At 54.8% G+C, this 22,829-nt stretch overlaps 1 protein-coding gene across 1 annotated transcript in view; it reads right to left on the bottom strand.

The window, feature by feature from the left end:
- Positions 1–22,829, bottom strand: part of NUDCD3 (NudC domain containing 3) — a 28,021-nt gene that overhangs the window by 1,405 nt on the left and 3,787 nt on the right. Inside the window, 3 exon segments of the mRNA XM_054000649.1 lie at positions 243–431; positions 6,420–6,563; positions 10,734–10,866. Of these exon segments, the coding sequence (XP_053856624.1) occupies positions 243–431; positions 6,420–6,563; positions 10,734–10,866 (466 nt within the window).

Here is a 22,829-nt window from a genome sequence, read left to right as displayed (position 1 = left end):
CATCCCTGGTACAGTGGGTCTGGGCTTACAGGCACTTGCCAGGGTGCCAGGAAGGGGAAGACAGGAGTGCAAGATCGATCAGCAGAACCTCACACCCCCCCAAATGTTAGTGTGGGGGGACACGTCAAGAGGAGCTCTGAGATGGAGCAGAGCCATGGGGCCCCTTTTCCTGGGGATGGGACCCTTGAAGAGCAGGTGGGAGGGCCAGGATGGGTCAGTGGCACAAGGTAGCCAGAACCTACCAGCTCATGGCTCTGGGGCTTGCCCTGCAGCTTCTGGTGGTAGTCAAAGGTGAGGCGATCAAGCACAGCATGCTCCTCCTCGTCCACTGTGGCCATGGAGCGCTCCTTGTTGATCTTGTCAATGTCGATCTGTTCCTCGCCCTCTAGGATGGCATTCCACCAGTACTCGTCCCCCTTGTTCAGGCTGATCTGGGGACAAGGTGTGGGTCAGCGAATGGGGAGAGGAGCCCCTGTCCTGCCCGGGATGCGGCACCCCTGCCCACCTCACAGCTCCATGGCAGTGATGCAGAGCTCGGCTGACAGCAGCATGGGGCTTGCCCACGAGTGGAAGTCAAGCTCATACTAATCCAGCCTCACAGCTGGCAGAGGGGGAGGGATGCTTGTGCCTCCCTTCCTCAGCAGCCAAAAGCTGTGCACAGCCCTGCTGTGGGCTCCCACAGCCCCAGCTCACGCCCTGAGGGTGAAATCTCAGCCCACGCTACGGCTCAAAGTCAGGACCAGTGTTCCCCAGCAGCACCTGCCTGGGGGTGACGCTGGCCCGGGGCCACGTGGCTGACACAGCAGCAGCGACAGAGCCCAGGACTGCTGGAAGAGGAGGCTGTGTCCGGCGGAGTGTGGGGCCAGGGCTCCTCATGTGGTAGTGCAGCCATCTTGCCTTTCCCTAACCTAGAAGGAACCTTGGCCTCAGCTCCCCTGGCACTGGCTCGGTGGGTGGCAGCATGGGTGGCAAAGGGGGCAAGGACATCACTTGCTGCTCTGTGCCACCCCTGCTGACTGCTAGCACCTGCTTCCCGTGGCACCGCAGCTCAGCAGCAGCCCCAGAGGGATGGACAAGGAGAGGGGATATCTCCTTGCTCCAGCCAACATCCTCATTCGGAAAAGCCCTGTAGTCACAGGCATCCCCGATGGCAGTGCCATGAACAGAGCTGGCTGGCCAGCGGGGCTGTGCTGAGGCCAGCATGGGGCATCCTGCAACAGAACTCCAACCTGCTTTTAGTTTTTCCAGGAAGAGTGGGCTGCTTCCTCCCATGTTATTTTAGCACTAATCCCAGCAGCAGGGCAGATTTATGGCATTCGTCGGCCTCTGCAAAATCATCAATAAAGGCAGACAATACAATTTGCTCAAACCTCCCAGGAAGCTCAATAGCTCCGGAGGGGAGAACATGGACAGCCATTCCTGTTACGGAGCCAAGCTTCTCTGTGGTATGAAGAAAAGGAACCAATTAATACAGGAGGGGGTGGCTGGTGTTTAATCCTTCTGGGAGAGCAGAGCCAGTAAAATATTCCAGCCTGGGGAAGGCGTTAGTTTTTCCAGCTAGACACGCATGCTTGTTCTCTTTTTAATTGCACAGTTCCACTTTGGAGGGGAGGGAGAGCCACTGAGGGTTTGCTCCTGGGCTTCCCAACCCTGGGTGGGCAGGTGGGGGAGTGGAAGAGCCCCCAGAACATCACCCTAAGACAGAAAGCAAAGTGGAGGGGCAGCAGCCACAACTGTCCCTGTCCACACTTGCAGCAGGAGCACCCTTCAGGTTCCTCAGGTTTGGAACATGAGGGATGACCCCCTGCTGCTGGCAAGCTGAAAACTTTCCTGGTGAGGGCTCCAGCACAAGCCATGCTCTCATGGCATTGCTGTGAAGCACAAGTGGCTTGGTATATCCCCAGCAGAGCCAGCCTGCTTGGCAGAGGGATGGACAAATGTTCGAGTTCAGGCATCACCCCAATGCCATCCCAGAGCACTGGGGAATGGGAAACCCATCCCAGAGCATCTGGGATGAAAACCCATCCTCCCTCCCTTCCCCACCAAACCCCTTTCCTTCGCTGGCACCCTGCCACCATCTGTACACCTCTGCAGCTTGCCTGGGGTGACCTGTTCATCCCTCTTTATTCCAGGGGGAAAGCTGTCACAGTGAGACTCACTCCAAGTGAGCCTCAGTTTCTGAAATGAGATGCCCATGGGTCAGGGCAAAGGTTGCTCTATTCACGTGAGTTTGTGGCTTTGTGGTTCAAGACAGTGCTGGAAGACTTGCTGCAGACAGGTCCCACCTCCAGGATGGGGGACACAGACACAGGCCATTTTCCTGGACAGTTTCTGGCAATGTCCTCTGTGGATCCAGCCCCTGTTTGGCTGAGTGTCTGGGTTATGAGAGTCAGTGGTGATGGAGATGCAGCTGGCTCCCGCCACAAGCACTGTGGCTGCCCAGAGGTAGAGGTAAGGAAGAGCTGAGAGGCCATGGCAGGTCTCTGGGGGATTCCCCACACATGCCAGTCCTCACCCACCTGCCCATGGAAGAGGCTCTGGCACTCAGCTGGCTCCCACGAGGCTGTGGGCACTGCTGGAGAGAGCTCTGGAAAGTGGGGGGCTCCAGGAGGGAGCATGGCTTCTTCCACAAGGACAAACCCCAACCTGATTATATTTCTCACTTTGAGACAAGGCAAAGCTTTGCCTGCACTTGACACTGCTGCTCAGTTTTCCAGACAACAGCATTGGCTGGCCCCCCAGGGCCCCAGACATGCTGAGAGCCACTGAGGGAGGATGAGGTCCCTGCAGTGTGCCCGCGCCCTCAGCCAGATTTTGGGTCTGCCTGGTGGGTCCCAATGGGGTAAAAGCCCAGCTGAGTCTTTTGGGGTGCACAGGGAGGCAGGAACAGCCTCTGCAACAGTGGCCTGAGGAGAGAGAGGCTTGCAGGAGGCATACCCCCATGCTGTATCTGAGGCTGGCAGTGTCATCATGCCAAAGCACACACTTCCCACAGCCAGTGTCCAAGATATGAGCTCTCAGCCACTCCGGGATGGGCTGATCCCTGGAAAAGCACCAGAGTAATGATGGATTGCAAGGAGGATTGCTGCTTGAACAATGGGACACTCAGCAGGAGAGACCCTCCAGCAGGTGACAGGCATCACTGGCATGGACACAGCATCATGTCCCATCTCCACACCTTACTGGGAAGGTCACAACCCCTCATTGTCAGTGCTGGGCTTCGTGGTAGCACAAGGTTTCCTCTCTGATGCCAGATACCTTGTCAAACGTGGAGAGATGCCTCCAAGGGGTGTAAGCAGGTCTTGGGAAGACAACCTCCACCTGCTGGCTTTCCTGTTGGAACCACAGCAGCCAAAGTCACCTCAGAAGTCATTGTGAGGTGTTGAGGGGGACAGAGGACGCAGCAAAGCCATTCTCAGCAGCACGGGGAGGGCAGGGCTGAGCACCATTGAATTGTATCCCCTCAGCCTCATGGCTCACAGGATGGCAAGCCAAGACTGTAATAAACGTTCAAGGCAGGACTTGCTGACAAAAGCCCAAATGTGGAAAACAAAGGCTGAGAGGAAAAGAAAAAGAGAAGGAATGGGAGAAAAATCCTCCACAACGAAAATAATACCAAAAGGAGTTGTGCACAACACCCAGTGGGGATTGCTAAAAACAGCGAGGTTATTTTAATCTCACTTTCAACAAGCAAGTGGGTGTGACAGAGAAGGGAGAGCACAGGGATGACACCCAGGACCAGGGTATCGTGTGGCATGCCACAGGCAGGGGCATGATCCTGGGACAAAATCCCGAGCAGGAGGTATGGACAGGCCCCCACCCCATGTCACTGCAGAACAACGCCAGCTGGATTCTGCTGCCGTGCACACGGGTGTGCCAAAGGATGAGATGAGAAACATGTTGGTGTCAGGCTGGGCTCCAGCTGGGAGAGCTCCATGGAGCAGGAGACAGAAGGCAGAGTGGTCTCTGAATGCTGGTGAGGGGAGTTCTGGGGCTGCTGAAGTGCGAGTGACATAATGAAGATGATATATGAATAAGAACACCAGGCAGGATGGGGAAGCAGAACTAGGATGGGTTGTAAGGCAAAAAAAATCTTCCCAGGGTAAGAGCTGGAGGAGAAGGGAGTCTGCTTGTGGTGCACCCGTGAATGGCATCCCAGAAGGGAGCCGGGAGGAGGCCATGCAGGCTGAGGATGGTGAAAAAGCTGTTACTGCAGCCTCCTGAGGAATCTGGGGATCCTGATGATCCCTGACACGTCCTGCAAGAGGATACAGGACTCAACAGCCTCTCTGCACAGAACTGAGACCTTTCCTAACAGATGGGACCAAGCAAGAGAGATTCCACCTCCTTGGCACCAAGACCAAGCTCTGCTGCAGGGATCACCTCAATCCACAGACCACGAACACACAGCATGGACAGGGCCACCAAGGTGCCCCAAGCAGTCCCCAAGGCAGGCAGGATCTCCTTGGACAACCCCAGCGCTGGCACTCAGTGAGTTCAGTTTTGGCTACATCCACACCCTGCCAGAGAATGCCACCCCTGGGTCCCACAGGGAAGCCAGGCAGCACCTTGCAGCATCTTGCATAAGGGAGACAGCCCAACTGCTGCATTTGGAGCTCACACAGAGTGATGCATAAACTGGGGCACAGAAAGGGTCCATATGCCCCATAAGCTCCAAATAAATCCCAATAGCCCCATCCAGGCACTGAATGAAGCAATGCATTCCCACAAGGGTGGGTGTCCCCTGATGAATGAATCGGGAGGAGGTGCAAACCACTCCTGGCTACTCAGCGCATGGAAAAAGGAGATGCTCTTGGGCGAGGATTACTCACTCTGCTCCAGTTACCTTACAATTCTTCAAGCGAGATCTCATCCCACCATCAATATGTTGGCAGCCAGCTGGAGATCCTCACAAGCCTGGGCTCGTGCTATTCAAGGCAAGACCCAGCTCTGGGGTTGGGGGTGATGGGCCCACTCTGTTCCCCGTGCTGCCCGCGGCCACTCCGGGAGGCACCGAGCCTCACTCCACCCGCGCCATTCCCAGCCTCTGACGGGTATTGAAGAGACACTGCCTCCCTTGCTGATGCTGGGAACACCCACCAGGGACTTCCAGACTTCAATCCACACTGTGGAGCAGCCACCCATTGGGCCACCTTCTCTTCAATGGGTTTATGCCTTTCCAGGATTGTTTCTTTCTCCCAGCTAAGCTAATTTTCAAGATGTTTATGAATATTTACAAAATGCAGGTTAAGGATGCCACTACCACTCCTTTAATGGCCTAGCAGCATCGGAGAAGCTCCTCTCCCTTGCAGAGACCTCACTCAACCTTTTGGCACCAGCCTGTCACTCGAGGTACATCCCTGCGGATCAGCAGTGGTCGAGTGGGACTGTGCAGCCTCCCCAGACACCATCCACAAGATTCCTGACTCTGGCAGCACATTTCCACTCAATTTTCCACTGTGAGGGCTTGGATTTGCATGCTCATCTGCTGCCACCCTTGTGCCACAGGGAGAAAGGCTTGGAGCCAGCTCACTCCCTCCCAGGAGACAGCACATGTCCCCTCCTGGGTCTCACAACAGCTTTGGGACTCCTGAAACTTTCCTGGAAAAGCCTCTGGGTGGAAAAGGATAGGGCAAAGGTGGTCATAGGTAGTAAAATCCTGCTCCTAGCACAATCCTGGCCCCCCAAACTGGCATATAAACTTTGGAAATTGTCTGACACTCAAGATCCCAGGGTGATGGGCAGAACTCCTGCAGTAGCTCCAGCTGTGAACACAGCTGAACTCACACCCTCAGCCTGAACATCTGGAGCACATCAGAAATGAGGCTTGGGGCTGGGAACCCACCAATAATACACAGCTGGGCATCAGCTGCCCTGAGACCACCTTGATAGGGATGATTTGGGACAACAGGCACACAGCAAACCACAGGCCTGCTGGAGGCAGAGGAGCCACCGTGTCCACCTCAAACAGGGCAAGTAGGAATCCCATGACAGGACAGAAAGGAATGGTGGGGAACAGGAACCTGCCAATATGCTGGGGTCAGAGTGGGGCCAGGAGAATTGGAAGGCAGAGTCAGCAAGGCCAGGTGTGCAGGACCAGCACTGCAGTGCAGGGCCCTGTGCCAGGACTGAGGACAGTGACCACCCTCAAGTGACGGCTGTGCTGCCCTCCCTCAGCTGGAGCTGGGGACCCCTTTGCCCAGCCTGGCAGTCGTGCTGCTCAGCCCGCACCCTGACAGGCAAGTCAGGAGCAGGAGGCAAGGCACAGCACACAGGCAAGGGCAGCATGAGCCAGACGTTGGACAGGCAAAGCCAGACACATCTAGAGCTGGCTCCAACTTCCAGCTGCTCCAGTTTCCTAGGTTAAGCATGGCAGAGCTGCAAGCCAAGGAGACACAGCTGGTGTAGGCCACCCTTACCAAAACACACTTCCCAGGCTCCAGGCTCCACAGGGAACTCTCCGTGTTGATCTTGTGGGTGAGTTTTCCTTCCATAAGGACATGTTGGCTGCTTCCCTCCAGCACTGCTACACGAATTGCACCACTGCTGATATCCACAGACACCTGGAAACAAAGACAGACACAATTATCCGGAAGGCTCCTGCTTCCCATCTCACTGTGCAAGTTGGGGTTTGGGGTCAAGTGCACTTGCAGGGGATGAGAGAGAGAAGAGCTTCTAGCCCTGCCTGTAGCAGCAGCGTGAGAATCCTGCTGTTCTCTCATAGCAAAAAGTGGCAGTTTGGAGGAGAGAGGGAACCTCTTCAGGGAAGGAAGAGCAGTACAGCCCAGCAATTGGGGGGACCCTTGAAGGATTCAAGGCAGCTGGTTCTACCCCATGCCTCAGTTTCCCCTCAAAGAAGACCAGTAATACTACAGGCCTCCAAACAGCATTCAAAGGTTGGACATCTACTCGCTGTGAGAGAGCTATTTAGGAGTGTGCCTGTCTGTCACTGTGACAAGCTGGCCATGAATGTGTGCCATCCTGATAGCTGAGCAAGGGCTGATAGTGTAGGGGTTCCTACACTAGGGCTGCAGCAGATCATCCCCTATTTGCTGCACCATGCTGAAAGCTTGCTCCTTGGCTCTGCTTCTGCTGCTGGAGCCAGCACTGGGCTGAGCCCAGGCCTCCCATCGGGTGTGTGTGAGGAGGGGCCACGTGCAGGAGGAACGCTGCAGCATGCTCTCCCTGCTCCCTGCTACAGGGGCAGCTCCATCCCCAGGAACCAGGAACAGGGCCAGTTCCCGCCCACAGCAGCCATATGGGGAACCCTGCTCCGACCTGCCATGCAGGTGACATGGCTGTCCCCTGGGGAGACAGAGGCAGGCTGTGAGAGGCACGCAGTACCCTTGGTCTCTGTGGAGACCATATGTTCTCTCTTTTCCCCTCTAGCCCTGAGGTGCTGCCAGCAGAGCCCGCGCCAAGCCAGGGGATGTAGGGAGGACCTGGCTGGGAAGGGGCAGGAGTGTGGCCCCCAGCGCTGGCCCGAGAGGAGGAGACTGCAGTGAGATTTGCCTGCATTCTCTCCCAGAGTTCCCCCAGATCTTCCTCCTGCTCTGCAGATCTCATTTGAAATGTTATTACATTATCCATTACCTAGGAGACTTCCAGCAGCTCACTAGCTCCACACAGGCAGAAGACAGGCAGAGCTGCTCCAGCCAGGGAGGGCACCGCGGCTGTGTCTGACTGATGACACCAGGGTACAGCCCCCAAACCTGCTACGTGCTCCGGCAGGAGCAGAGGAGGCCCAGCACGCACGGCACAGGGTGACGTGGGACTGAGCTCCAGTGCGATGGCTGGGAGCAGGACCGTGCTCACAGGGGATCGGGGAAGGGACGTGAGGACGGCAGAGGACAACAGGCTGTCACCTGGCATGTGGCTGTGGACAGCCTCTGCAAGAGCAGCTGCCTCTGGGATGAAAACATCTCCAGAGGAGGTGCTCCCTCCATGGAGCAGCTCCCTCCAGTCCAATGCTGACACCTTACTGCAGAGACAAGGCATGGGGATGAGGCTGTGCCCACCACTACCATCATCTGCTCACGTTCCTGGGTGCAGGGACAGAGATACTGACGCTGGGCTCTCAGCACAGTACAGGGCCTGCCCAGAAAGGACCAAGGGGAAAAAGGCAAGGTGACTCCTAAGCTGGAGACATGGAAGGCACAGGTCTGTGGCAGGCATTGTATCTGTGGGTTCTGCATGGACAAGAACAACCAAATGCGAGAGGGTTTTATTCACAGGTGGCTGCACAAGACACCTGGTGGGTCCAAGGGACACCTTTTAGGTGGCTCTGGGACCACCAACACATTGGGAGAGGGAGCAGAGAGACCCAAATGGAAGAGGAGATACAATCTGGGAAGACTTCACCTGGCCACTTTGTTGTGCAAGTAGACAACATGAGAAGCAATTTCAACACCTGCCTCGACCTGCACCCAGCACAGCAGCCCCCCAGGAGTAGGGACAGGGGCAGCACATGCCCTGCTGGAGAGCCCTGCCCTTCCGTGCAGAGGGGGACATGTCTGAGAGGACTCACGTGTGCACAAGTGGGTACCTGTGGACAGCCCACATCTGGAGGAAGGCCAAGAGCAACCCACAGTACTCTGGCAGCTCTGAAGCTTCTTGTCCCTCCCCATGCGCTCCCTGTGAGCACCTCTGCTCCCCAAAACACCTGGCTGCTCCCAAGGAAAGCCAGCTCTCATCTGTGTGCTGTGGCCTTTTCACCACAGTGATTTCTGTGCACACTGAATGCCCACGCCCGCCCACGCAGCTCAAACAAGCAAATACAAACTGAGAGAGGAATCGAGCTTGTCTCCTTTTGAGTTCAGCAAAGAGAGAGGCCTGGAGTCATCATCTCTATTTGAGTGCTCAGATCCGTGGGCCTCTGTTGTGCCCATAAGTAGATCAGAGAGGTGGAGACCATGAAGGAAGATGCTCTCAACTACCCAATCGCCCATTCCTGCTCCAAGGACACCTGAGCTCCATACAAGGAAACCTGAAGCTCACCAGAGCAAAATGTGTCATAGCAATAGACTGAAACCCAAAAAGTGTCATAAGGAAGACTGTGAGCAGCATTAGAGTTGGGTGCACTCTGAGCCCAGGGACCAAATGGGGAAATTTTTAATCTTGCCTTGGCAGGCAGAAGCCAAAAAACCTGGTAATTTTTTTAAAATATGAAGTTGTCTGAATGCAAGAGAATGTTGCTCTTGTGCGAGTACCCATGAACAACATGTCCAAAGTACATGGAGCTTTTAAATTGCTCTGAGTCCTTCTGCTCTGGCCTAGGATCCAGCCTGTCTGTTCTCATTCCCCCAAGGCTGGGAATACACAGAATCACTTGGAAATGGAAACTCAGCTGCCAAGAGGAGCCCCAAAAAGGATGGATGAACAAAACACCAGGAAAGAGAGTGCAAGGAGAAGGGAAGTCCAGCATCTGAACAACCAATTGCTTCAAGAGGGCAGCGTGGGCAGATACTGGGGCAAGAGTAGGCAGAGCCATGCCACGGGCACTGGCATGGGAAGGGGGTGTCTTGAAGCCTCCTTTGCCCACTCGGAGGTGCAGGGACTCTTCCACAGCAACGGCACAGTCTTGAACCAAGGAAAGGTCAGGAAACCATATCCTGTCTCCACTCCTGTGAGCTCCTGCAGGCTCCTGAACCTCTCCATGGCCAAGGATGGAGCAGACAGAGCCCTGTGTGGGGTTTCTGGCAAGAACACAACTTCCTTGGCATGGAGGAAACTTCCCTAAGTCAGGGAGAGGAATCGTGATCAAAGTGTGATGCAGAGGGATGGAATATCCATCTGGACACCCCAGAATCCTTTAAAGAAACAGTCTGGGTTTGTTTTAGAGACCCACTGGGAGAGATGCATCTTCCTGGTGCCCTGCTGTGCCTGTGGCAGCTGTGTGCCCCTCACCCCTCTGGCCTGGGCTGCTGCTGCTGCTGCCAGTGACATTCCTCGGCATGCTGAGGAGCTGTGTAGGCTGAAGCCAGTGACAAACTCCAGCGTGCTCCTTTCAGCCACCCTGGAAGCAGAGGAGAGCATGAGGTGGGGGAGCACAGGCTTCCCAAATGGAAAAATACAGAGGGAAGGGCAGCACTTGGGAAAGAGTTCAAACTTCTAGGTCCAACTAAGGCCAACCATGGGCACACTCCTTCTGGGTCCCTGACCAGGAGGGAAGAGAAGTGGTGCAGGCAAAACAACGTGACCACAAGAACAGGGAAGTTCCTGCCTGAGCCAAAGAGAGAGGTTAGACCTCTCTGTGCACGAAGCCAGCCAGGGGGAGGGGCTGGCCCGCAGCCTCCACCCCAGGCCGGCTCCCTTCCATCTAGAGCAGGTCAAGCCACACAGGGGCTGTGCCTGATCCAGCTCCCCAGTGCCAGAGGAGCCGTTCCAGCAGCTCCTGCTTCCAAACAGAAGACGCTTGTAGCCAGAGGAACAACTGAGGAAGGGCATCCATCCCTAGCCAGGCACACATGTGTGAGTACACAGGTAGTGGAAGCAGAAAGAAAAAGCACAGAAAGGGCGAGGTAGTGCCAGAGAACCTAGCTGAAATGGAGCAGAGGACGCTGCAGCACAACAGGAACACAGACAGGCTGTGACCTCAGTCCTCACCAGACTCACACTGTGGAATAAGGCACAACCACATCTTGGTCCTTCAGTACAAAACACAGTCTCCCAGGAAAGCTGTGCACTCCAATGGAAAGGAAAATGCTAAAGAGACGCCACTCACATCACTTTACCTGTTTGCCTTTGACAATGTGCTTGGGCACGGGCACTTTAATTTCCAGGTCACTGTAATCTTGGGACCAGGTGTAATTCTCTCGCACAGCTCCATTGTAGCTGTCGGGGTTTGTCTGGAACTGCTCCTGTCTCCTGATGGGGGGAAAAAGAGGTGAAATGTTAAATGTCAGAAAGATCAGACCCTGGAGAGAGCAGGAAGCAAGAAACCAAAAGGGAGGGCATGTGGAAATGTCAGAAAAGCTGAGGAGATGACTGCAGGGGTAAGATGGAGTTTATCAGATTGATAAGCAATAATCAATACAGTGTTTCCAGCCAAGAAAGGAGATCACCACACCTATATCCCTTTAAACTGCTGGGCTGGGGATCTATTCCACTGAACCCTCACAGAGAGGGCTTTCAAATAAAATCAAATCTCTTCTAAAGATAGCTGTGGTGCTAACAAAAGGCAGAGTTATTTTAAAATGTTTTGATACCCACCTAGGCTTCAATGGAGAGCTGGATAAACATGGGGCTCAGGGACTTACATAAAGGGGGGGCTGGTGAATAGCAGCCCCAGGGCACAGACAGCCCTGGGGAGCCTATCTTCTTGTGCCCTGCTGCCTTCCTGGCACCCCCACTCTGGGGGGCCCTCACTAGTATGGGGTGGGGCTGGCTCCAGCAGCACAGTGCCCTGAGGGTTATGTAAGAGCCATCTATTTAAATTAAATTAGGCTGTAAGACAGCCGGAGGGGGCTGTCAACGTGGCTGTGCACACCTCCCCATTTTTTTCCTCTATAGTTTCACCAGGTGCACCGAGGGTTTCACCTGCCCTGCTACACCTGTGGACTGGGGTGGTTCTGATCTGCTCCCAGGCACTGAAGGCACTACTGGGAGTGGTGGCATTCAGAGGCTCCCAGCCTCAGCTGGCCATTTCAGGGGCCATCGCATCATTTTTCGGGCATCTTGGCCTTGCCTGGCAGTCGCCCATTGGGTGCCCATTGCCATGGAAACAGGGTTGGCATAGCAGCGTGCACCGGGCTGGTGCGTTGGCTCCAGCTGTCACTTCCCAACCGCCCCCAGATTGTAGCAGTCAAACAGGCTGGAGGGCGAGAAGCTGAATGGTGCAGGCAACCAGGGGCTGTGGTGACAGGGTCCTCAGGGCCCAGCACTCACCCCCGTGGGAAGCAAACAGAAAACGTGCTGAAAGGCAGTGGCATGGCCCCAGGCATTGTCTCATGTGTCCCCTGGTCCCCACCTAGGAACAGCCCAGTGGTGGCACCCAGCTTGGCTCTCCAGGTGCCGCTGTTTCAGAGACCACCCTGCATCAGCCCCTGGCAGGGAGGAGGGTCTGTGTGTAGCCTGGGGCAGTTTGGCTGGTTAAATGCCCTCACAAGAACGTTTACCCATGCTGTGGCATCTGCCCAGGCACAACACAGCTTCATGGGACTCCTGCCCTCCACCCCAGGTTGGCCACAAGGCCACATGGTGGACCAGAGGACAAATCTGACCCAATTTTAAACCCAGCTGGGTTTTTTTCCTCCTAAGAGAATGTTTCCTTCTAAGCAGTGTCGGCCACTTTCTGTTCTTCTGTGACCTTCGGGGCAGCAGCATGGAGGGGGTTTCGACACCCCACAGTCCCACCTACACCACCCTTCAGTTCTCTGCAGCCTCCCTCCATGAGAAGCCCAGCTTTCTGGCTCAGTGGCCATGCTGGCCAAGGTAGAGCCCAACCTGGCTCCTCCCAAACCTGCCAGCAAGTCACCTGGAGGAAGCTGGGAATTGCCATTCCAAGTGTTGGTGGCTCCCTGTAATCATGAAAGAACCAGACAAGAACCATCAAATGCCTCTTTCCCCTGGCCTGTTCCCCCCTGGACCTCTCCTGGGAAAAACTCAAAAGGGAGCAGGAGGAGGCAGGGGGCTTATGCCCAGCCAAGGTTCGTGAGACCAGATGCAGATCATCAAAAATGGGAGAAATCCACTCGTACAAAGGCACACATGGTGAGATGCCAGCTGCAAATGCCACACGGCCTCAGCACAGATAAATACAGCAATCCCTTGCTGTCACAAAGCCACCAGGTCTGCCCTGGATGTGCCTTCTCTTCCTCAGGAGAAGAGCACCAGGGCACAGCAGATCCCAGCCAGGCAGTTCTGGATGTTGTAGCCCCACTTGGAGATTACCAAATGCAATCTCACTGCCTATGAGGGCATGAGTGGACTCACCAGCCCCACAGCCAGTGTTAACTGTGCCACAGGGAAACTGAGGCAGGACTTGCTTTGCAGGGACTTTGTCCAATGTCTCTGTACAGTATAGGGACTGTGCAGGACAGCAGCCTTACTCCCAGCCCAGCTGTCTCTGTGGACAGCTCTGTCGCTCTCCAGAGCTGTTACTGTGCCATAACTGGAGCATGGCTGGTTGAACGTGTCACCGCCACCACTGCCATCACGTGCAGCTCACTGGACAAGCTCAGCCCCACTGCCTTGGCCCTGCAGCCCCTCATCCAGCTTCTGGGGGAGAAGTTCCCCCTCATGCCTAAACCTCCCTCCAGCCATGGCTGCTCATCCTGAGGGTGTGAGTTCCAGTGCCATCACTTCTCCACTCCTCTCCTCCCCAACACCCAGTCCAAATCCCTCCAGATGTTTACCCAAGACACCACCAACCTCTGCTTCAGCCCTGTTTCCAATGTTAAAAATCCATGCAATGGGCTTTGTAGCCCTGAAGAGCTTCTCTGGGGAACTCATGAAGCCTGGATAATTTCACTGCCAGTGTAACTGCCAGCTCTGGAGTCATGGAGGATCCAGGGTGGTGAAGGCAGGCCGCAGCCTTGTTAGGCACTGCTGACAAACGGCTGACAGCTCTACCACCTCCTGAAGCAACTCTTCCTTTCCTGGAGGTTTTCCAGACAGATCTCTGCCTGGTCCAACTGTGCTTAGCACACACCAGTGGCACTCCAGAATTGGACCCTGCTCCTTGGCTGGGAGGCAACTTCCCTCACCATTCACAGGAGACAGCTCTGGCTCACAGCATGCTGGGCCAAGCCATGCTGCCACACTGGAGGTGGCTCTCCTGGCCAAAGGCATCTGAAGAGCACCACTGTGCAGTGGGCGAGAGAACCTCCTACACCAACACCACGGCTCCTGCTCCCATCCCCGGACCCACCAGATGAAGGGAGAGGCCAGATCCAGCACACAGTGTGGCTTGGGTGGCAATTGTCCCAGCAGTACGGCTGCTCCTGGTGCAACGGTCACTCACCGGACTGCCTGAATGCCTGCTGGCTGGGGCAGGTGGTGGCAGGACTGAGGGGAGGGAGGGTGACAAAGCACCAGCCTTTAAACCCAAGGGTTTGGCACTGCGTGCACTTGGCTGCCGGGTGGTGGGGATGGTGGGGGTGGGTCTATGTGTTCTGTCTTGTTCTATTTTTTGCTCGCAATGTGTCATTTTGGGGGAGGTGAAACCTTTAACAATGCACCGTCGAGAAGCAGCCGATCTGTTTCCCACTCCTCAGAGCCACATGGCGCAGCCACTGCGCTGTCCCTGGGACTGGAGCCACTCCCTCCCTACACACGGGGTGAAACCCTCAGCAGCCAAGGGGACCAAGACTCCCTGAGAGGTGGCAGTGCTGGCCCCGGTGGACACGCTGCATGTCTGAGGATTGAGCCATATGTCAAGCCCCATACACAGATTTCTGGGCATTTCTTACTCCGGGATTCCCAGCTCCATGGGTTGGTGATGCATGATGAGCTGAGCAATGTGGAAATGGCAACAGCAATCCTCGCTCTGTGGACAATCAGCTGAACACCTTTCTGTCCTTGGAGCTCAACAGATGCAGCACCTACTCTGTGAACACAGTGCTGGACACAAACGAAGAGCAGGAACCAAACACACCAAAGGATCTGGTTGGTTGAGCCGAGAAGAAGCAGGACAGCTCACCTAGTTCCTCTCCACTGAGGAGTTTTGGTGCAAGCATGCAAAAGTTGAGGAAAAGGCACAGCAGTATGAAGAGCAGAGGTGGGAAAGTGTCATGGGAGGGAACTGATATGGCATAATGCCAATGGACCTCTTTTTTCCCCCATAAGAAGAAGGAAAAAATTCCAAGGATTTTGAGAACAACTCAGTGAAGGTGATCCTCTCAGCCTGGAGCACTTCAGCTTTCCAAGGCAGGATCCCTGCCCTCTCAGGAAGGGAAGTCCAGGATACCTGGATCTAGCAGTCAAGCATGCCATGGCTCAGTGGCCAGTACAGCAGACACCCTCCCATCACCAGCATTCCCAGAAATCTTCCTCGAGAGCTGGCACTGCTGTTTGCTATTAGTCAAGGTGAATTATTTAGGCAGCTTTAAGGAAAACATGTCAGGCCAGATGTGGAGATATTGAGGAAGGATGAGAAGAACAGCCCACAGTCTGTCCCCCTGAAACTGCTGCTGCAGGTAGCACAGGGCTGCTGGGAACCAGCACCATGTCAGCAACCACCATCCTCCCACTGTGGCAACACTCAGGTCGCCCACCCAGGGTGGCCTGTCAGACCCCTGGCAGCCTCCAGGCATTCACACTACCACAAATCCCTGCTCCCTCCTGGGGAAGCACCTTGCACCACACCTGCATCCTGCCCTCCCAGCACTAAAGGGGCTGCATGCAGCCCAGCAGGACAGAAATCACAGAGCAGTGCCAGCTAGACAGGCAAGCAGGGGGCAGGCAGAGCCCATTCTGCATCGCTGCAGAAAGGCCATGCCCACCCAAAGACACCAGCACACACAACAGAATACAGATTTACTGGACTACAGATTTACTGGAATACAGATTTCCAGAACTTCTGCCTACTAGCCCTCCAGATGAGAACCCAAAGTGCCTCAAGCTACAGGAAGATCTGTGCACCCCAAAAAGCTGCTACCAAGCTTCAGCCAAAGCTAAAAAAAAACAGCTTCTAAGATTATTTTGATGAGGGTAAAGTGTGCCCTCTGCTCCTCAGGGTTCCAGTGTGGGTGCTGTAGCAACAGGTAGGGAAGCCAGAGGTTTAACCTCATCAGAAAGCTGCATTCCCAAAGCTTCAGGGACTGTGTGCACGGAAAATCCCAGCTTTGCACTCCTTCTGCAAGCAAGCTGCAAAGGAGCCTCCCCCCCCACCTCCAGATTTAACATCTTTTGGCATCAAAACATCAGGCCAAGTTGCACTTTCTGTCTCTGGGCTCTGCCTGGGAAGTGCCAGGGTAGGAAAATGTAGACTGCAGCTCCCAGACCTTCGCTGGGGTCCAGGAGGCACCCAGGGCTCCACAAAGGCTTCTCTGTACCAGCACTTCAACTAATGAGGGCTCTGGCACAGCAATAAGCAAGCTGAATGCCAAATCCCTTCCTTTACAGTTCAAGTCACACTGCAGTCAATAAGCTTCAGGATCCACTCTGATCCTCTCTGATCCATCCCGATCCTCTCTTGACACTCCTTGTCCAGCAGCAAGCTTTCGCCCTGAGCACAGCAGTGGTCCAGGGCCATCCCAGTCCTCAGGATTTTTTTCCAACCCAGGTGTGTTTGATTTGCTGGAGAACCACCCAAATCCAGCTTTGGAAAGTCTTCTTCACCCCCAAAGTGGGCAGAAGTCTGTCAATAGTTCCCCATAGCCCATTATCCCTGGGGTCCTCAGCACACACCTTCAGGACTGCACTGTGCAGCTTGGTGATCCTGCTCTCAAAATCAGGAAGTGGAAAATGCAAGCCAGTGTCTTCCCCCCTCACTCTGAAACCTGAGGCACAGCCCAGGCAGGAAGTGCAGCCCAGGCTCAAGCCTGCAGTGCCCACCATCAGCCTTACAAGGATCACGGAATCATGGAATTATTTTGTTTGGAAAAACCCTCTGAGACCATCAAGTGCAGTTGTGTCCCCAGCACCGTCAAGACCGCCATTAACTCATGTACCCAAGTTCCAAATCTGCATGTTTATTAAACCCCCCAGGGATAAGTACTCCATCATTGCCCAGGGCAGCCTGTGCCAGGGTTGGACAGCCCTTTCCATGAAGAAATCTTCCCAATATCCAACCTAAACCTCCCCTGGCACAACTCGAGGCTGTTTCTTTTGTCCAGTCCCTTGCTCTCTAGGAGCAGAGCCAGATCCCCAACTGGCTCCACCCTCCTGTCAGACAGCTGTCAAGAGGAAGAAGATTCCTCCTGAGCCTCCTTTTCTCCAGGATAAGCCACTCCAGCTCTCTCAGCTGCTCCTCATATGACTTGTACTTCAAAGGTCACCTCACCTTCAGGAAGCCTCAGAGCTTCAACTTAACACCAGAATGGCACCAACAACCAAAAATCAAGCCCATCAAGACACATTCCCCTAGATCCCACTGTGTCACCAAACCCGGGTGACGCAGTGGGAAGGGGTCAAGGCTCCTGGGTACCAGGTGCCCAAGGCACCACCCACATGATGCCTTTGCTGCTCTACTCAGCAGCCAACCAACAAATCCACCCGCCTCCTCTGCATCTGGAGCCCCACCAGCCCCACCGAGATGCTCTGCCCCCCTCCCTACTGGGGGAGAGCCTTTTCCAAGCTCGCTCACTTCAGGAGAGCTTTTAGCCTTCCCTTTTGCCTCCCGAGTTATTTACAGAGCTGTTAGACAGCGCCAACTTACTGACATTAGGCAAGTTGAAATGCCACCGGCTTGCAGAAGAGTGTTGGAGTGCCGGCACCAGGGGGCTAAATTTCACTACTGCTGGGATATTTAGGTCAAGGACAGCAGGACATGCCACCGTCTGGAAAAGACCCCTGGGATCTTTATTGTTTGCACAGAGCTTATACAACCTTGGGTTTCACACATCTCCTGAGAGAGAGACCTACATGCAGCCAACCAGGCTGCCCTGGGAAAGGGGGATAAAGCCAAAGGAAGCCAATGGGATGGAGCTGTGGGAATAGAGGACAAGGTGGCCTCTCAGACCCCTGCACCACCAACATAACCTGGCCCAATCCAGGTAGTTTTCCACGTTAGACCCCTTTTGGTGAACACTGCAATATTAAACCAAGCAAATAGCGATTGCTTTTTTACCTAAGAATTGGGCACATGCTGTCCCTTGGTTTCCAGCCCTGGGATTTTCTGCTTGTTGAGAGAAAAATTTATAGGTTTTAATTTAGTTATTTTTGGTCCCAGGATCTAATTTTGGAGATCAGTACCTTGGTAGGGCAACCAAAAGCCTTAGCAGTTCAGTGCAGCACAGGGAAGCTGGCACTCTGCTGCTGATCTCAGCTACCCAACCGGAGGAGCCTGGTTCTCCATGAGAACACTGGAAAATTGGACCCTGACTGTTCCTCATCATCTGCAAAAGGCTTGAGTGACAAGTGCTGCACCAGAAAGGGCTAAGGGATTTCATCCTCAGCTCAAGTGTTTCAGCCCTTTGAAAGGATGCTTCCTGAGCAGTTAAGTTCCCACCACCATCGGAGAAAGCATATGGATTAAAATAATTCTCCCAGCAGGAGTGGCTCCTCTCCATTGCAAGAAAGACTCCACTTAGCAAAGATGACTTAAGTTACATTTCCCTGCTTCCCTCAGTATTACCTGGACACATTCCTCCCAGAAACCAAACACAACAGCACTGTGAGTGCAGTGCTGCAGACCCTGGGGGCCAAAAGCCTTGGTGCCACATAAGGAGCCAAGGACACACTGGGGCGTGTCAGCAGAAGGTCTCACCAACACAGAGCTCCCGTGAAGCTCTTGCTCCCACCTGAAAAAGCTGCCAGTGCTGAGGAGAGCTGGGAAGGGAGGAAAAGGGGTTGGAGTGACGTCATTTTATTGTGAGAGGTACCATGTGGCTGGAAGAGGATTTCCTGGCCTCACTGCAAAAGCAGGACAGCCAAGGAGAAAAGCAACAGGGTAGGAGGCAGAGAACACCAATGGGTCCACACACAAGCATGGGGATAGCCCTCAGAACACTGGAGAATTGTGCAGGACTAGGAGCACAAGGATGCTCAAGTGAGAAACAAGCATGGAAATGATGACCCTACAGCCCAAAAACAGACTGAAAGGGGAAAATGGACATAACAGAAGAATCCCACAGAGGGCAGAGAAGGGGACTGGGGACCCACTCAATGCCTCTTCACCCACATGGAGAAAACAGCCCCACATGGCAGTGTTGCGTGGCAGGGACCTGCTGCAGAATAATGTTGCGGAGTCGCTCAGCATGGGAGGGCTGAAGTTCAGAAAGAAAAGGGAAAATAATCCCCCCAAAGGGCTGAAGGACCAAGCGTTCAGAAAGCCACTGAGCCACTATGTATCAGGGTAGGATGAAAGCACAGAGAAAGTATCACTGCACCGCTCATTCTGTTCTTTTCCTCTTCCCCCAGCATCTGCTGCTGATGGAGACAGGATACGGGGCCAGATGGAGCTTGGCTGTATCAGGTCAGGCCGTTCTCTGAGCTGTCTGACTCCCGCTCATGACAGGCCTTGGCCGTGCCGGAGGAATTCCCTGTGCACATCCCCACGTGCATAAAAGGAATCGGAACCAGGACAGATTCTCCTTAAATATGGATCAAGATCAGCTCCTTTCTAGGTCAGGCTGGAAGAACGGCACAGACTCTGAGGTGAGCTCATCAGGAAGTCCATAGGGGCAGTGGGGAAGAAAACCAGTTTAACTGGCTTCTGGTCTGGACAGTCCCAGACAAAACTGCTGAGGACCTAAGGGTTCCCCTCCCTTCTGAATGGAAAAGGCTTCAGAGGAGAAAGCTTGGGACAACAGTCTCTGAGTCAAACAAAACCAACCTTGAAGTTAGCAGCGTGCAGCAACAACTCCTCTTCATAGCCCTGCTCCCCCACAGAGGGTGACCAGCAGTGAAATTCCTGTCCCCGGCATCTCAAGGAGGATGCAGCCATGCCAGGAAGCCCATCCTGCAGGCACCTCACAACTAAATGCCATCTGGGCTTCCAGCAAAGCCAAGCCGTTGCTAAGCTGAGTTAGATTCACACAGGCGCCACATGGAAATTTCCCAGAGCACTGCTGTGTCATCCCAAGGATGCTCCAGTGCATCTCATGAAGGGTTAACTCCAGGTCGCTGGGGGCTCTGGGAATGGTGGGTCTCAGGAGAGAGTTGGAATGTTAGGAGTCAGCTCACCAGATTAATGCACTTCAGTTCAATCCTAGCCAGCTTCTCACCAGCCAGCAAGCCAGGGAGTACACCAGGGATTTTTGTAGGTCACTGCTGAGCCCCAACACCCACTCCCAGGATAGCAGAGCAATGCCAGGGAGACCGGCAGGGCTCACCTGGACCAGGTGACTGGGGCAGTCAGCATGGCCAGAGCTCTGCTGCTCAGCAGCAGCCTGTCTGCCCCCTTCCTTGGCACAATGGCACTGTGTGCATAGGGTGAGTGGACCCCCTTCCCCAGTCACAGACTCCAGAACACCTCAAGGGTCTCCTTCAAGGCCCCACGAAGTGGGGAGCCATGAAGAGCCCCCTCCTCACCTCAGCCCACTCTTGCTGCTGCCTCTTTCCTCTCCACACCACAGAAGGCGAATGGCTGAGGCACAGAGACCCCAGGGTTTCATTCTGCCCTGCATGTTGCTGTGCCAGATCACCCAGCAGCAGCCAAAGGCTTTCTAAGGAATGAGGCGCTTGCCCATCCTCCTGGGCCCACCTGGCACGGTGTTCCATGCCCCAGTGGCCCTGCTTCCAGCCCTGGCTGTGCTGTCCACACCCGAAGATCCTTCTCTCAGAGACCTCATCTGCCCAGATGATCTCTAGGTACAGACCAGAGCTGAGCACACCTGGCTGGAGCACCTGGGAGAGACAAAAGAGCTGGATGGAGAAACACATGAAGGTGAGACATTCATCATCATGCACAGGCTTCCAGGACTGCCCTTCCCAGCATCCTGCACTACCTCTTGCCCATACATGGAGTAAGAGAGGGGACTCACAGGACAGGGGGATGAGAGCTTCCCCCCCAGTTCACACTGGGAGAAAGCAAGGAGCAGAGGGAACCCAGGAACCAAAGTCATAAAGCACAAGCACAGGCCGGGCTGCGCAGTGCCACACGTGGGCTGCCAGGCTCTATTTTAAATGCTGTGTGGCAAATATATGCAGGATGGAATCCAAGCTGGGGGAAGGGGAGGGTGCTGGGCAGCAGAGGTGTTCAAAATTAGGAGCTGAGCTCAGGCAAGGATGGCTTCTGGGAGCAGATGGGGGAAGAGCCAGAGCTGGGACTGTGCAGCTGCAACGCGAGGAAGAACAGCCCCGTGGTGAGGTGTGAGGAGGGCTGTGGCCTGCTATCCTCCTGGCAAGCTAGGGACAGCAAGAGAGCTGCAACAACTGGGGAAGGACAGCTGGAACAACTGGGGCAGCTGCAAGAGGAGCCTGGCTTCTTCTGTGGCACAGAGACCTCTGTCCCCCTCAGCACAGCTCCTGGCACGAGTGTCACCCCAAAGACACCTCAGTCCTCGGTGTATTTACACCAGCTGCTGCTGGGTGATCTGGCACAGCAACATGCAGGGCAGCAAAGAGGAATTGATTCACCTGCCTTTCACAAGTGGGGAAGGTGAGGGAGTTGGGGAGACCTGGCCAAGCCGCAAACTGAGCCCTGAAAACCTCCACATCTGCAAAACTGGCTTGATTCATCTGGATCGACCCTGAAAAAGCTGCTACCATCTCACTGTGCTTTGTAAGATGCTCCCGACCAACACCCCAGCATCCGGGCGCAGCGCGAGGCTCTGATGGGAGCTGGCAGATCTGGGATGGTACCTGCCCTACATTTCCAGAGACGTCAGGTTGACAGAATGAGCAAGTTTTTATATAGATTTTAGTGGCAGCGGTTTTCTTCACCAGCGGCTGGAGGGGCGGGGGGAAGGAAGGGAGATGGAAAATATTTTTGTTTAAGCTCTTTTCTGCATTCCTGCTGCCAGAGTTGTGCATTACTCATGCGCCCCTCGTACTCAGGCTGGTAGCTCTGGGTTTTGCTCAGAAGGAAGGGGCTGCGGAGAATTAAGCAGTTGGTTAAATTATTAATAGTCTGTCGGGGGGTGCCCGCCCGGCCCCCACTGCCTTTCCGGGGGCTCCAGTGCCCCCCAGAGGCATTGAAACCAACTACAGCGCCGTGACAAACCCGCGGCCTCCCCTGCCCTACTTCAAGCCCGCAGACACCCCATTCTCCTGGCCTGGAAACCACGAGACTCCTGCGACTGGGACGGGGCCTCCTGCACCTGGTCTCACCCACCACGTGTTCAAACTGGGCAGGCAACAAGGGGGCTGCAGGTGTTCCACCCCACCAGTGAGTTTGGGGCGGTGGGAGCAATAAGAGAAGAGGCAGAAGAGCCCATTGGGGAGGGCAGAAGTTGCAGTGGCAGCTATATGCAGCAGAAGGCACCTTCTATTCATGGCAACACCCAGGGGAGATCTGCCACGCAGGGCCTGGTGTTCAATGCCACAGCTGCAGGCTGCAAAACAGCACCTGAGTGTCTGAGGTCTGGCAGGGGCCAAGCTCCAGCAGTGCCAGGACACACTCAGAGGGTGGCGCATGCAAGGGTTGAGTTTTAACCAGGCTCTCACCACACACAGTGGAAATCATCCCTCTCTTGGCTCCACCACACTCACTGTCAGACCAATCCTGCTCCCACATGAGCCCCCACCTTCCTTCCTGATCCCTCCAGTTTCCTTCCCACAGCCCTGATATTTGTTTCAGGCAGCTGAACTCTCCTCACACCAGCTGCTGCCCCATAACCAAAGTCTTGAGGTGAAACTTCACGGGGCAAACCACAGCAAACGCAGCCTGCAAAGGGATATGAGCAACTGGCACTCAGCCCAGCCCAGCTCCCTCTGCTCATGGCTTCATTGGGCCTCCAATCTCTCCCTCTCTTCTCCACTGGGAGACAGCTGGGCTGGACACACCCAGGACTCTGCTGTGCACTCTGGCAGGGCTTTTTTTGACTTGCTAATTTTGCCCAGGGATCGGGGTTAGACTGGCAGCCCCAGGGACAATCCACCTTTACCAAGAGAGCTCCAACACAGGCATTGCAGATGATTTCATTTTTGGCTTCTGGCTTATCTTTATCCTGTGGGATGCACATCAGTTACACATAAGTCCTTTCTCCTCCTCCCACTGGACCATGTGACTCACCAGGCACCTTCCCAGTCCCCTTTCCCCCTCCCCCAGTGGTGGCCACTCT

This window comes from Vidua macroura, chromosome 28 (genome assembly GCF_024509145.1).
Source record: "Vidua macroura isolate BioBank_ID:100142 chromosome 28, ASM2450914v1, whole genome shotgun sequence".
Taxonomy (NCBI): Eukaryota; Metazoa; Chordata; class Aves; order Passeriformes; family Viduidae; genus Vidua; species Vidua macroura.
The sequence above is the reverse complement of the archived record's forward strand: the minus strand, read 5'-3'. Positions and strand labels throughout refer to the sequence as shown.